Source organism: Papilio xuthus, unplaced genomic scaffold (genome assembly GCF_000836235.2).
Source record: "Papilio xuthus unplaced genomic scaffold, Pxut_1.1 DF825946.1, whole genome shotgun sequence".
In the NCBI taxonomy this organism is placed as follows: domain Eukaryota; kingdom Metazoa; phylum Arthropoda; class Insecta; order Lepidoptera; family Papilionidae; genus Papilio; species Papilio xuthus.
The window spans coordinates 2740685-2756731 of NW_013532703.1; the positions used below are offsets into that span (position 1 = coordinate 2740685).

The following is a 16047-nucleotide window of genomic DNA, read 5'->3' on the forward strand; positions in this document are numbered from 1 at the left end:
ACAATTTTTTTACGTTTATGTTGTTAAGTATACTCGTTACAAATAATTTTATGTGAGAAATATTTTATGAGTTAATTATATTTTATCTTTTGTTGTTGTATGTTTACATTAAACGGGAATGGAAACTTGTATGGATAAGTTTTGTAAATTTTATTAAACTTTATATCATTTAACTTAACAAACGCCGTAGAATATTTTAATATAAATATTTTATTAGAGTGAGCTCTCTGTTATGGTTTAACAGTGGTAGAGCCCGCTTTAACATCTTCGCACGAATCGGCCCGGCTCGCCCGGTGAAATACCACGACCACACAGAAGACAGGCGTAAAGTGGAAGCAATTCCGCATTTCGTCTGATGAGTGTGCGTCTCGGAGGCCTAATTTAGTTCTCTTTCCCTTCCCACCCTTTTTCACATAAGGAAAGTATGGGAAGTGGAAGTGGGCTTTCCGGTTGAGAGGATGCATGGGAAGGGAAAATATTTTCTTTCTGTGCATCCTCTCCTCCGTCAATTAAATGTAGGTAACATATATGCAATTGCGTATGTCTATGGGCAACGGTCGCTTCGCTGTTCAGCGATTTCAGGTGGCCGCTCGCTCGTTTGCAACCTTATGATATAAAAAAAAGTAACTTATAACACATACATAGAATTGATAACCGATAAAAATTGTCTTAAACTAGCTTGTTTGCATAGATTTGAATTCTGAAAGGAGAAAGCTGTCTTGGTCTTACTAAGTGGGCGATTCCAATTTTTATTATGTGCATACTTTTTTGATATCGATGTTAAATTACGGTAAATAGCATCAATGTTGTACTGAATCAATAAAATAAATATAATATTAAAGTATTTAGAGGATTAGAATAGGAAATTAAAACGTTAAAAATTATAAATAATTCATTTTACTAAACTGCTGTGCAATATCAATAAATAAGCTATGATGTTCTCTTAAAAATATTTTAAATTATTATTAATAAAATAAATTTCAAAATTATATTTATATATTTCAACATTCGAATGGCTTTTTGAAATTTCTTGCTAAATATATTTATGGATATATAATTAATTACAAAGTAAATAGCTGTTTGAAATTAGTTTTAATTAAGTAGCATAAAATATGTAATCAAAAAAATGTATTAGCAACTTTAATGTAATAAATGTTTATGGAGCAAAGTAACTTGAATTTAAATCATCATCGTTTATAGACTTAAGAACTGTAGTTTAACTTAGTCTTGCAAAGAATTCGCATACTCCTGTAACTCTTTTCATAACTTCTGACTTTTAGATAACGTCAGATTTCATTTTCTATTAACTAATCAATCCAATAATTTCTTAAGTGTATGTTACTAATATTATAAATTAGAATTATTATAATTCGAAGATGGATTTAGTTAAAAGATTTCTCCAGAACAGCGGCGTGGATCTTTCTGATATTTGGCATGGATAATATTTTTTTTTAAATACCGCGTGGACAGAGTAGCTGACAGCTACGACAAAATAAAGTCAACTGTGTCCGTTAGTCTAATTTTTAATTTTAGAACGACACAAAACAATGGATAGTTAAAACTCAAATCCAAAAACAAAAGACGATAAAACGTAGAGAAGAAATGTAAAGGTTTCCCCCCCCCCTTTAGTAAAATAATGCATCATGTATTTAAACTTCTTAAATATATTTATTAAATGCATAACAGTCATTTTAATTTTCCTACTTACATGAATTGAGCGACTAAAATATATGTATAGTGTACAGATACAAAGATACACGTCCACTTTGTCATTGTAGAATTATTTAGTTGTTCCTTACTTACAAATTAAGATTTTATTAAATAAATAAATGCCTTTTAATGTACAAAGCTTAAAACTAATATTATTTTACAGAATATACTATAATTTACGTGTCTTTTCGATCATTTTCAATACAAGTTTATATTATTTTTGACTATATTCTGTTGTAAATTAGAGAGCACGTTGATATTCAACGTAGAAATTTTAATAATTAATTTGATTAATTCAACTTAATGTTTTCTTTTTTAAATCAAATATTTAGATCAAGATAATGGCTTAGTTATTTGGTGGAAAATTATGCGTGATAAATACTCGTAAATCTTTTATTTTTGGGTCAAAATTAACAAATTTAATATACATTCTTGCAATTCAAATATGTTTAATAGGAATAGAGGTGTTTTAAAGTCGTGTGAGTATTTCAAAATTGTAAAAACATTTTAATTCAAAATCATTAGAAAGTTTTGAATTGTATAATTTTAAATTTTGAGCATTCCTTTGACTGAAAGTTGTGGCTTTTGAGTTTTAGTTAAAGGTATTCAAACCGATAATTCTAGGTCATAATCCAGCACTTAATGTATTCATTTAACTCCAGTGATACTTCTAAACCATGGTTTATAGTATGTAGTTCTCATATAGACGCCGGGTAGAAATCTCGCTGCGCATTTAATTCCGTGTGATACAGTGCCAACTAATACCCATCTACCATCATCATTCCTCACCACCAAGGGACCGCCGCTGTCACCCTGGAAATATGTATTTCAATTTATTAGTGGTAATTATTGTTTGTTAGCCTAGGTATAGATTAACTAAATCACTAACCGTGAGTTTCTAAGGCGAAAGACTCCATTTAGAACGTATTGTTATCTCTGTTTTGTCATATATAGCGATTATATTTTTTGTTATTTATTACAGTTTGTAAAATTTTCCAGAACAATGTATTATTTGTGTGATATTAAGACAGTTAATGTTTATTCTAATAATCGCTAGTTACTACTTTCCTCTTCTCTTTTCTTGACGAATGTCATAATAAACTTTTATATAATATTTGCGTAGTACAGCTTCAAATTAGATATAACTTTTCATAAATTTTATGACCATTGTGTGTTTTGAAGCCATTAAAACTTTTCACTTCAAGTGATACAAACATTTTTAATAGCAAATATTTTTATTTGCAACGATTACATCTACATGATGAACAACATAGTTTCCTTTTAAAGAATATAATTATCAAGAAACAATTACCTCACAAGAGTCCTTCTTCCCATTAGAATATCCAGCGCAGATGAATGAGTCAAGTATTTTCTTTGCGTGTCCAGCTGTTTGGAACATGTACTGGCAATGACTGTTCTCCATCACTGGCACCTGGAATACATAAGTAATATATAAGATACATTATATCAGATTTAATACATAAGGAATACATGAGCAATATATTATCAGATTGTCTCTACTACTTGAACTAAATCTGATTTGAGATGAAACTGACTTGAGACTGAAATAAATCTGCAAAATCCTATTTTTAAGATAAATTACTACAGTTATTCCTCGAAATTTTACATAGAGATTTTGTTTGATATTGTGCTAGGACACATTTAGTGTCACCTAACCTAAAACAGAGAAGGATCAGACATCCCATTTCGACGAAGTCTTGAGAGACGCACTAAACCGCAGTCGCTGCAAGCGAATCGTCTATTCCAGAACTAACCCTGATGCCGACCAAGATCCTCAGTCATGAGGGACCGACTCTCGAGGAGAGGGGGACATAAAACAATAGATGGTAAAAATAATAATTACCTGAACTTCTTGAAGGATAGCTGGTACACCACCACCATATTTAAGCCTGCCCCATCCCGTGACTGTTGCCATGCGGTTGGTAAAATCTGCATCATCCGGTGGCATACATATGGGCACTGAAATAAAAAAACATATTTCATAGAACACTAGCGCCGCCCGTGACTCCGTCCGCGCGCAATTTCAAGAAAAATCTATGGTTATCGAGATCCGTTCAGCCGTTCTGTATATACCTTCAAACAAACATTCGGTTTTTTAAATTAGTAGGATATTAATAGTATTGTCTTTTTTGTCTTGGATAATGCTGATAGAAATAAATTTGGTTCGCACTCACCGATATGTGGTTCATATTTGATTGGCGAATCAAGTTCGAGTATCGCTAAATCGTTTTCGAATGTCGCAGCATCGTATTTCGGATGTGGTATCACTCGCCTGACGTTCTTCGCCACCGGTCTTCTCGGCTCCAAGTTTGTAGATATGTCGTTCTCACCGAACACAGCTACCAATGACCCCATGAAGCTGCTAAATGAAGGTTACTTTTAGTTGCATTCCTTAAAAAAACTTGATGAAGAGTTTTATGGTGACTGGAACCATGCAAACTAATATAAAATAAATTTATGGGATCATTCATAAAACAAATGGAAAGAATCTACATGTTCGTAGTAGTATATACATTCAAGACACTTGGGAGTAACATATTATTGAAAAAAAAAACATTTAAGTTGAAAATAATCAAACGATATTCGATATCTAAACATACCCTGGTTGGCAATGAGCTGCGGTGGTGACAAAACGATTAGTAATAAGAACTCCTCCGCATTTATTCTTGGTGAACAATCCTAACCAGGACGACTCTCTGATGAGCACCTGCCACGGCCAATCGCCGAACGAAGCGTTCTTTCCGCCAACGATACGACCTGATTTTACTAGTGGTCGTACGCCGCATACTGGAATTTTAAAATATTTTTTTTTATTATTGTACTGTATTCGTTTAAAGCTTTGTAATAAGCAAACTAAAAGGCACATGGGGCTATAATAATTACAATTTTATATCGTTAAAACTTTTGCTAGACATTATTATAAGCTAATTAGGGCTAATTATCTGGTACGTCCGTTACCGTTAGTTTTAGCCGTTGGTTTTTTTATAATTTTAGTTTTATTATAATAATGGATACAAAATAGTATGTGTCTATTGAGCATTGAAAACAAATATTTATTTTTAAATATTATTAATAATACTCACGGCTTTTATCGTCGTATTTAATAACTTGCTCCGGGTAACTTTCTGTTGTTATGTCATCGTAAAGTTCAGTTGTTGTGCTGGGTGTAACAGTTGTGGTCGTCACCTTTTTTGTTGGCCTAGGCTTTTTGGTGGTCGTTACCTAAAACAACATTTATCACAGGCCCAGAGCAAGCCCACTTTGTATTGACAGAGTTTATCACAAGATGCACTAGAGATTTTATTTGAATTTTATGGAACGAAGAAAAGAAAGTTTGTTTTATTTTTAAAATTACACTCTACATCTTTATTAATCACTATTGTATAGTTTAAATTATATAATATGTGTTATTTAACTTAAAGTTATGTTTATTGTTAAAATTGTTCTATCATCACAATCTGCTGGCAGGCTTGTAAGTTTTTCTTACCGTTTTCTTTGTTGTCGTTGGGACAGTAGGTGTTGTTGTTGGTCTTCTTACAGCTGTTGTTAACCTTGTAGGTTTTTTAGTTGTTCTTACTGGTGTTTTTCTAGTAGTTGTAATACGAGTAGGTTTTTTTGTGGTAACAACAGGTCTTCGGGTTGTAGCTGGTGTTCTACGTGTAGGTTTTATGGTTGTTGTTGTTTTGGTATCTTTGATTATAGTTGCATTAGGTTTTTTATCAAGTATGACAATATCGTGCAACTCTTGGAATGTACCTTGAAGACTACCAACAATCTTATTAACGAAGAGGTTCATTTTTTCATTTAATTTGTCATCTTCGTGCCAAGTCGGTGTTGAAAATTCTAATTCTTGTAATGTATCCAAATCATTGTCTATGCTTGTGTTGTAAATCACTACATTTGATCCGGTGGCATTAAGCATAGGGTTTCTCACTGGAGGGAAGTTTATAAAATCATCAGGAGAAGTTTGCTGTTCTGGTCTCATTGTTGTTGGCGAGTACAACTCTGTATACGAATCAAAACTTGGTACATCCGATGTTGAAACTGAGACAGGTTTTGTAGAAGACTTGACCGGGTATGGCGTAGTACTTGGTGATGGTTTTGGAGTTATAACCACCGTAGGTGATGCAGGCTTGTCAAACTTCTGAGGTGGTTTATTCACATATATATTATTCGTAGATTCAATAACATTGTTAACTGTTATTTGATTGACAGGTTTTTTATAAGGTTCTTGTGATATTTCAACGAATTCAGGTTCTTTATCTCCTGATGAGGGTTTATTTGTTTCTAAATTGTTTAAAAGAATCACCGTCGGTGTTGCACTTGAAAATGTGTCTTGAGCAACATTGTAAGTAGATACGGTATTTAGCGAATCTGTTACTGGTTTTCGTGAGGGTTTTACACCGGTGACGTAACTTGTAGATGGCGGTTTTCTAGTTGTAGGAGTTGGTTTTGTTGTTGTCGAACTCACATAACTAAAAGTAGTAACAGTTTGTCCAAATTCACTGGGATCATTAGGATATCTATTGAATGCCTCAATCGCTTGACTAGTAGATTGACTAGGTTCAGGTGATGAGAAATCGGGTTGAGGTACCTTTTCAGGTATAGTTTCTTGCGATATGATATTAGGAGTTGTATAAATGATACTATAAGATGGTTTACTCGTCAAAGTTGCAGGCCTCTGTGTAAAAGTTGAAGAAGCCGATGTGTACCAATTGTTGGGATAAGATGATGGTTTCATTGTTACATAATGTGACGTAGTAACATGTACATGATAAGCACTACTCTGATAAGATTGGGTAGATGAAGGAATTGGTGATGATTTTGTTTCTATCATATCAATAGTGGCATATTTACTTGGCTCTTCCTTCATACTAGGCGTGCTCTCGTTTAACATTTGAATGATGCTGTCTATTGAAGATAGTTCAGATATTTTTTGTGTTTCTTTGGTTACTGTTGGCACTTCGATATAATTTTCAGTGGAAGGATTATCATGTGTTGGTTTATTAACTGGTTTTGGTCTAAATATTGGTTTATATACTGGTCTATGTGTCGATATAGTTAGCGTTTGTGTTGATTGTGATGTTGTGGTAGGAGCTACAGTCGGTTTAGTTTGCATTGAAGAGATTTGTATATTAAAATCAGATGGTCGTGCAATATCTTCAACTTCTGATCCGTCTTCGTGTAAAAGTATGGTATCAGGGACGCCGTGGTCTATCGTACTATGAGTATAGATATTATCTGGTTTACCAGGCTTAATGTAACCTATATTATCTTTAGGTGGAGTATTTAATAGAGTATTTGTTATGTGGCTTAGTCCTTCAGACAATATCTCACTTTCAGTACTATAATTAGGTTCAGTAGTAGTTATTGTTGTGGTATAAACATTTTTATCACTAGGTCTATAACCTGGAGTTACTACAGGTTTAAAGCTATTATGCCATGAATCTAATTGCTCGAAACTATCATATTCATCTCCCTCATTTTCCATCTCTGAATAGTCTGTGTAACCGGGAACGACTACTCCGGGACCTTTAGGAATATGAGACTGACTATCTGACTTGAGTTGGCAACAAGCTCCAAACAGGAATCCATCCATACATGTACCAACGACTTCTCCTCCTCTTAGAGTACATTCGTGATTAAACATGCATATTGTGTTCCCTCTATTATATCTGGCTGTTCTTGATGCTTTACAGTAAGTTGGTGTTATTCTATAACCGCCAAATAGTCTTCTTGCATCTGAAACAAAAGATAAAAGATAGTGAATGAATTAGATTTTTAACAATTTTTTTTTAAATTTATCATCTGTCATCTATTATATTTATTAAAAAGATCCTATTTTAGTTAAATGAAACAAAAATTCTATATTACTTAAATTGATTTGATGTCTATAGTCTCTATCGATTCTGTTACTTTTTATATTGAGTACAGGGACGTTTTCAATACCAAAAGGTTTTTTAGTGTTCGTTGAAGGGGCAAGACAGATATCTACCTATTCTTCCTCTATTGTCAGTGTACACTGATACCCTCATAATTAAGGAGATTTCAAAATAAACAAAGAGGCGTATTTTCCATTTGGGTTACTAATATTTAATGATTATCTAGCATTCAATTCAGAGTTGCTTCTGTTAAATTTGGTTGCAATCTGAATAACGCTTGTTAATCTTACTAATATCATAAATTCGAATGTTTGTATGGATGTTTGTTAGAAGGTATGCAGAACAGCTGCATGGATGTTGCTGAAAGGGATAGATATAGAACATAGTCTGGAAGAACACATAGGCAATTGAGTTTTGTTCCATTCCACGCGGTCGACATCGCGGCCGTTGGCATCACTGATAGAGTTTTTACCGGTTGTACCTGCGCACGTCATCACTAAAAACATATATGTTAGTAACCTTTATTTTGTATTCGTTACATCTTACTCTCTACTCGTCCGTATCAAGAGCCACCTTTTTCTCTTTATGTATCTGTCATGCGCAATCGAATCTCGACTGCCAGATACAATGTCATAGATGTATAAGTTAGAATCTATTGACATTGTATAGAATGTTATTGAACTAGTAACAAGTTAAAACGATGCTACCGGAAGAAACATAGCATTAGTATACAGAATTCGAAGTGCACCTACATTACGCCGATGCGTACTGAATATTAAACGAATGATTTGTAAATGTATCGACAACATTAAAATACCGATCCGCTTTCTATTTGATTTTTTATCTGCTCCATTTAAAAGTGAAATTGTACTGGAAGTGACTATATAAATCTAAATGAGAAGATATATGGAGTGAGCTTCCACTGTCATAACATCTGTATGACTACAGTTTTGTCATTCCTTTCATTTTCTTTGTAAATAATAGAAATAACAATTTTACTGTCTTACTAATATTATAAATGCGAATGTTAAGTTTTTCTTTAATTGCTCGAGGACGGAGTCGCGGGCGAAAACAAGTGTAGGTATAACTCTTATATATAAAATTCTCGTGTCATAATTTTCGTTCCCATACTCCTCCGTAACGACTTGACCGATTCTTATGAAATTTTGTGAGCATATTCAGTAGGTCTGAGAATCGGCCAACATCTTTTTTTCATCCCCCTAAATGTTAAGGGAAGTCCACCCCTAAATTTTTATTTTTATAATTTAGACAAACACGCGGACGGTTTCGCGGGCGACAGCTAGTATCTTTTACAATTATCACAAACAGTTGATATTCACGGTAAATTTAAGTAAAAATGGTAGATATGTAGATTGTTATACGCTAGTACCGGGATACCAATCTTTACGGATTTTTTAAAGAAATGTTTATTGAATTTAGAAGGAATATGTTTATTGTTCATGGCATATCATTAAATTAATTTGCCTTTAAGATTACTGGAAACATTCCGGAGCTCAACATTACTCGTGTTAACTCCTTATATACTTATTTCACAATATTTGTTTTCAAAATATACGTGCCATTGGTTCACTATTCCTGATTTAGTATTTAATTTATCTAAAGACGACGGAAAATATAAGGATGGAAAGAGCGTTTGGATTAGGATGAATTTTGGAATATTATTAAATAACATATTATATTATAAAAAGATAAAATGAAAATATAAAATAGAATCATTATAATAGAAATAAAGAGAAAAGCACGCACTGTTACAGAATATATTTACAACTGATGGTTTTAAATATAGAGAAAAAGGAAGAAAAAAACATATAAAGTTCTAAATACAAAAATATAACAATTATGAATAAAAACGTGTAAAAAGGTTCCGTATATGTCAGCAGCAGAATCTAATATATTTTATTTAATAGATCCAGTTAGCAAATGATACATCTGTATATCAATAAGTGTTCAATCCATATGCAAATTCAGTGAAAGTTATTCAAACAATTATACAAATAATATTAATGTTTAACTTCTCACAAGTGGCTACCATTTACTTTCTCATATGGATATTATCTCTCAAAAAGTGTATACCGAAAATTCCTTAAGAATGACGAAGTGCACGTAATCGGTTAGAAATGTTGCACGGACGTTATGATGTCATACATTTCTCGCTTGGATAGTGAAAGTAACTTTTGTTTCTTTTTGTTAATAAAATTGCCGTACCTTTTACTCGATACGCCGTAATGGAAAGTTATAAAACCATAGTTGCCCGGTAGCACGTAACAGCCTATTCGTTAAACTGAAATTCAATTTAAACTTCTATTTTAACTTAATGATTATTTAATTTAATCTATCAAGCTTTTATCTGTAAATCTTACTAATATTATAAATGCGAAAGTTTACATGGAGGGATGTTTGCTAGATGTCTGAAATTTGACACAGATGTAGAACATAACCAGGGAGGATATATAATACTAATTAAGTTTTTTTAAATCCGCCTGGACTGAGTCGGGGACGACAGCTAGTGGTTTATATTCTTATTTGATAGAAAATATTGTTAGTAATACTTTAAGAATATTGTCATGTCATCATAAGCAGCTTGTCCGGTCTTGCAAACTCATGGTTAAACACTTCTGTGAACAGTTATTTAACTACTTATTAAGATAAGATAAGCCATTATTCGCTGACCAGTACATCACTTTTTTTTCACAAACTTATACTACTTTTTTTAAACAGAAAAAAATAGAATTATAGATTTGTTTTCAGCTTTCAGTTGCTTTGGCAGGATGTCCTTCGACATTGGCCTCCCCTAGATTTTTCCATAGTTCCTTGTCCCGGGCTAATCTTCTCCAACCCTTCGGTAAATCATAATTTAAGACAACTATATTTACGTCACTGGAAATTTAATAATAAAATGTAATTTTATAAACATATTTTTTCAATATGACTTTTGCATATTAAGTTGTAGTCGGCATAATCCGTGTATTAATCTTCTAATAATCGTTTAATAGAAGCCAAAGAATAGACAGTTAAAGTTTTTATCAAGTTTCCATAAAACCTCTTTTCATAATGGCTCTATTGTAACCACACATTTATTAGCACAATTCCCACATAATGTATCGACACATTATCTCTTCTTAGTCCATATTTTATGGTTCTAATATATCGTTAATATATGTAGATATTTTTAACAATGGTTTTAGAAAATCGTATTTTCTAAATTATAGCTGAGAAGTGATTACTTGAGATGAATTCTAGTGAAATGCAGTTTACTTTTTAATGTCAACGTCAGTAAAAAAAGGATAGGATGAAACACTTAAGATTGGATAGAAAATTAACTTCCTTCCTGACTGAATTATAAAGACGAGTTACACTTTAGAAGTGTACTTTATACAGCCAAAATTAGAGACATGTAGATATCAAAAAGTGCATGAAATAAATATCAAACATGCTGTATTGTGCTTAAGTTTCAAGTTTCCACAAATCTCAAATTGTATGTCGAGATCTTCAGCTACCATTCCCTACTGATGGACTCGAGCCTTCCAAAATTGTCTAACATAACAAAAATAGTTCAACTATTTGTATGTTTTAATGTGAATGTAAATACTGTATAGTTATTGAAATTAATCTGTCATTTTAACACATTAATACGTTTACACACAATATTAATCGTTATACAATTAAATAAATCGCACATCTATTCAGGCGGAGTCTCGGAAGTCTAGTTGATAAACAGAGCGTGATAGAAACGCATACCTAACAGCACGCTCGCTGTCTCACGGTAAAACTGATTAGCGAGAAGAACTATGAAGAAGTGAAAATACGTTAAGCATATGTTATTAGTAACATTCAAGAGCATATCTTGAGTTATACAGAGACAGTAATAATAATTAATAGTAGGCTTCTACTGTGGAAGCGTCATGTTGTCGAAACAATAGCATTTTGTGCTTTGTAATCATATAGGATTTTCGATAGAATAAATGATGACTTTATTTGAATCTACAAATATTCTTTTTATTTTCCGAATTGTATTCTAATTCTTTTTTTATTTTTAAATTTCGAACACCTTAATTTGTCATTTTACAGCAGCCAGTACTATAGTAATAAATTTTTATACGTGTTTCTTTCATAAAAAAAATAATATCAGCTCTACCAACCTTGTGAAATAAATGTTTGATGCAAAACAAAGAAATAAGTGCATATGTTTATTTAATGGTCTTGTACCAGTGAAAGTGTTTACATCTAACCTCTCAAGTCACGATAACTTAAACATAAAAACAATACTAGAAATTTATAGTAACAGTAAGAAAACAATGTGAAAGTTGTTTGTGACGAATGGACGTTAGATCAATTTGAAGCATTTTGCATTCCAATTGCATTTGATGCAGCAAATACAACAAAATTATCCTCGCTTTTTATTTATACAAAAATTTCTAAAAAAAACTTTTTGTTTAATTATTAATGTAAGATTTTTTTTCAAAGCGTCTCCGAAGCAATATAATGTTGAAATATATTTTTAATTTTTAAAAATCCGCCTTAAAATTAGTTAAATAATATTTTTTTAATTATTTTCTCTAATTATTATCATTAGTAAGTGAATTTATTTCTGTGATTTATTAAATTATTACGTTTGTAAACTCTGTTATCATTCAGGGAGGTAAATAATTTTACTCGTCACTATGACTTACCGTGAGTTTCTGAGACCAAAAGTCCCGTTCGAAATATATTTCTATCTCTGTTTTTTCAAAGATAATAATGACGATGTGTTTTTTGCAAAGAATTTGTTGTCAGAAACCAACAGTTAGTGAAATATTTTGTTAGTACCAAAACAATTATTTGTATATAACGTTAATAACCGTTGCATCGACTCATTAAAAAAATATATAGTGAACTATTTGACCGCTTCAGTCTATTTCTTACAACTAGAATATCTGTTCGTGCGTAAAGAGTACGGTAATGTTTGTGCTCCTTTAATACTAACATCTTGGTACACCGTTATTAAGTCAACGAGTTGTTTATAAAGGAGGTGATAAACGTCTGCTTCTGTAAATATATTTATTTATATATATATATTTAGACTTTATTAGTTAGAATCTTTTGGCGCGAATGGCGCGCTTTCGTTACTAAGTCAAGTGTCAGAATGATTAGTGAGGGGACATAAACGTCATGATTTTAGTAAGGCTAGTGTTGCGCCAGTACACCGGCACTGTGTCGGATTTTCTTCCTAAGAGTTTACTACTAGCAATACAAGCTGTAAACTTTATTATTAACTAAAATGCAAACTATTAGTCTTAGTCCGACGGATTCCTTTTAATATAGTAAAAAAATTAAACAATATTTACAAAAACATGTAATTAAACTAAGGATGAAATTACGAATATAAAGTCATGTTAAGATACCACTCTAGTTATAAAAGATCACAACGAGAAAGTACAAAGTCAAACAGTTGATTTTATATTTTCTCTGTAGTGTAACTAGATACAATAGCCCTCATCATAGCCGTAATCGTATGAAACTACATTGTGAACAAAAGGAAAGCATTTGACCTTCACAAAGACCTGCCTTATTCTCTTACCATTGTGGAGAAACTTTACTAACAACTCGTATTCAAGTCATGATTTGTAGTACATTGCTGGTTCGATTACATTTAAAATTGCAATTCCAACTGTACTTTCGATTTGGGCGAGCGTTGTACGTTGTGCTATTCGGGAATGCTGTTTGATAAGGCACGATAGAAAGTAAACGTTTTAGTCGGGTCGAAGAAAGTGAAAATTGTGTTAAAATAGAAAAGAGGTTATGCAGCGGTATGCCGACCTTTAGATTCTTTATACAGGTGTCGTCTGATGCCATAATTCTGTATTGTCATGTTTATTTTAATTTAATGCACCTTCTTACTAAAACTATTTCACAAATACGAACTTATTTTATTATTTACAATGCATTAATTTACCTAAAGATGCGTGTTTTATGATGTTTAGCTATTTTAAAAACTTTTATCCGCTATTACATTCAGATATTACTTTTTACTAATATTATAAATGCGAATGTTTGGATGTATGGATGGATGTTTGTTAGAAGATATCGCTAGAACGGCTGCATGGATCTTGCTGAAATTTGGCATAGATATAGAAATATAGTATGGAAGATTGGAAAGTCCACTAATTAATTTATTTCGGGTCGGATGAAGTCACGGGCTATAGATAGTCGGTTAGAAATAAGAAAACAAAAAACCAATAAGGGTCAATATAAAACCACAATTTGTAACATGTCAAGAAGTATGTTTAAGAATTTAAGAGATAAGAGAAAACATTTCGTTTCTTTGTTGAAAGCATTAAGAACACTATAATCAAAAATTCCTCAGTTGGGCGCAACTAAAAAACGCCTTAACCCCATTAGTGCGGCGAGACCGGTCCGTCTGCCGTATGATACCTGACTTCGGGAACTGTGACCTCGTTCCAAGTATTTGGACCATACTACGATGATGCAGATAATATTGCAGTTCGAAATCAATAGCTTAACAGAACGTGGAGCTCCTAGTCTTTTTACTATAGCAAAAGTTTGTGAAATAAATTTTAAGTTTTTTCTTATTTAAATACAGGGGGAGAATATTAGTTTCGAGCAAAAGTAGGAACATTCATACTCGTATGTAAGTCAATTTCATGGCAACATACAATCTGACAAGTACAGCTTGGTGTTAATTAATAGAGATTTACACATGCAGCTAAGTATTATACTTAGTTTTCAAACCTATGTTTTCTTAATTATCTTGTTTGTACTTTTATGTATATATATTTAAAGAGAAATTACATAATACGTGTACTTTAAATTGACCTACTTTTTTGTAACCGCGTCTTCTCTTATGATAGTGTTAATAGGTTATTTTAGTTCATTCATATTTACTCATGGTATTTCGTATGTTCCAGTTCAATTGTAACGTTACTTAACAGTTACTGATTGAATTTTCACTAGAATTAGACTATATACGTATTCAATTGTATAGTGTTTCTTTTTTATAAGTCGTAGTGAGGCGTTTTATGTTTTATGTTTTAAAAATATAATTTATGCTTTAAAAAACCTAGATATGTAAGTCTGTCAATATTTATTTATTCAAACTGACCGCAAAACTTAAATTCCAAAAAAGCAATGCATATACGTTAACTACAATTATAAAAATGTATAAATATGTCTTGTTCACTAATTCGATACACTTTTTAACCACAAATAATAAGATTAAAGTATTGAAAAATAAAACGAATAAGTAAAATAACATAGGTAAATATAAAAACAAAAATTGTAGAAAATGTAATAATTCAAATAATTTTTATTCAAGTTCAACTTTTGTTCAGATTACATTTAGGTCATACAAAAGACTTCAACGATTTAGTGACAATATTCTCAGTGATATTTAACAAGATAAATTATTTTCATTAAGAATTTCTTTTCTACTTACCTCTATCAAATTCTTGTCCATGACAAATATGTGGCAAATAGTCCAAAATCGACAACAGCACAACAATAAATAATATTTGTTTCACATCACTACGATATAATTTTCCAAATCGACACCTTTGGACAGTCATCTTGACAGCGTTTTCCCGCGTTACTATTCCTTCTTAAATCCAAAAATTAAATTATTAAGTTTACTGGCTTAATGGCATTTCACATTATTAATAACACATTTATTAAATACTTTACTAGCGACACCGAAACGGTTTTCTCGTCATTTTAATTACGTTTTCAATTCTCGTAACGAGTTTTTACTACGACTATACCGTCTTATGGATACGTGCGTCTTGTATCGCGATGTAAAACCCACTAGCCGACTGACCAACTTAATACTGTAAAATAAGAAACACACATATTACCACTCGTACACTTACAGTGACAAAGTTCTAAGACATCTTGTTATTCAAACTAAAATCACCTTTACTAACTTAACAATAAAGTTTATAAAGAAAAATACTTAAACGGTGTTGGGACTTGGTCTTAATAAACAAAATCTCGCTAAACAAGTGAACGGTGAAATGAGAAATTGTGAGAGATGGACGTATATCAGAAAGAGACAGATAGACATTTCTTTTTAAGTGACACCACGTAAACTTAAGACATTTACAATTAGTACTATGATTTTTTGCCGTAAAAATTTAATTCAAGCTTATAATACATATTTAAATAATTATTAAAAAAAATATGGTTAATCTAATTTTTTTAACAGCGGCGTTTTATCGGCGTTTGAAACAAAAAATTACTAATTGTAATAAGGTATTATAACATTTGCTTTACAGACTTCAGTCTGGCTCTTACTATTATTAAATGTATATATTCAAAATTGTACAGTCGTTTTTTTTAAAAAAAAGCATATGTTTTAATCGTTAATTATTTTTACTACTCTCAAGTGATTAAATTAAAATTCATACATTGCTGTATAGTG

The 16047-nt window shown here is 31.8% G+C and overlaps 1 protein-coding gene across 2 annotated transcripts; it reads right to left on the minus strand.

Moving 5' to 3' along the window:
• Positions 1-1406: 1406 nt before the first annotated feature.
• Positions 1407-15423, minus strand: flz (transmembrane serine protease filzig). Of its 2 annotated transcripts, none has more exons than XM_013321977.1 (8): positions 15067-15423; positions 5219-7473; positions 4815-4953; positions 4332-4518; positions 3906-4090; positions 3575-3690; positions 3023-3142; positions 1407-2523 (listed from the first exon to the last, which is right to left on the minus strand). In XM_013321977.1, the coding sequence occupies exons 1-8, from the start codon at positions 15194-15196 to the stop codon at positions 2359-2361; spliced, it is 3297 nt and encodes a 1098-aa protein (XP_013177431.1). In that variant the 5' UTR covers positions 15197-15423; the 3' UTR covers positions 1407-2358. The 2 variants fall into 2 exon arrangements, with proteins under 2 accessions (XP_013177431.1, XP_013177430.1); XM_013321976.1 differs by having other exon boundaries at positions 3906-4093.
• Positions 15424-16047: the final 624 nt, after the last annotated feature.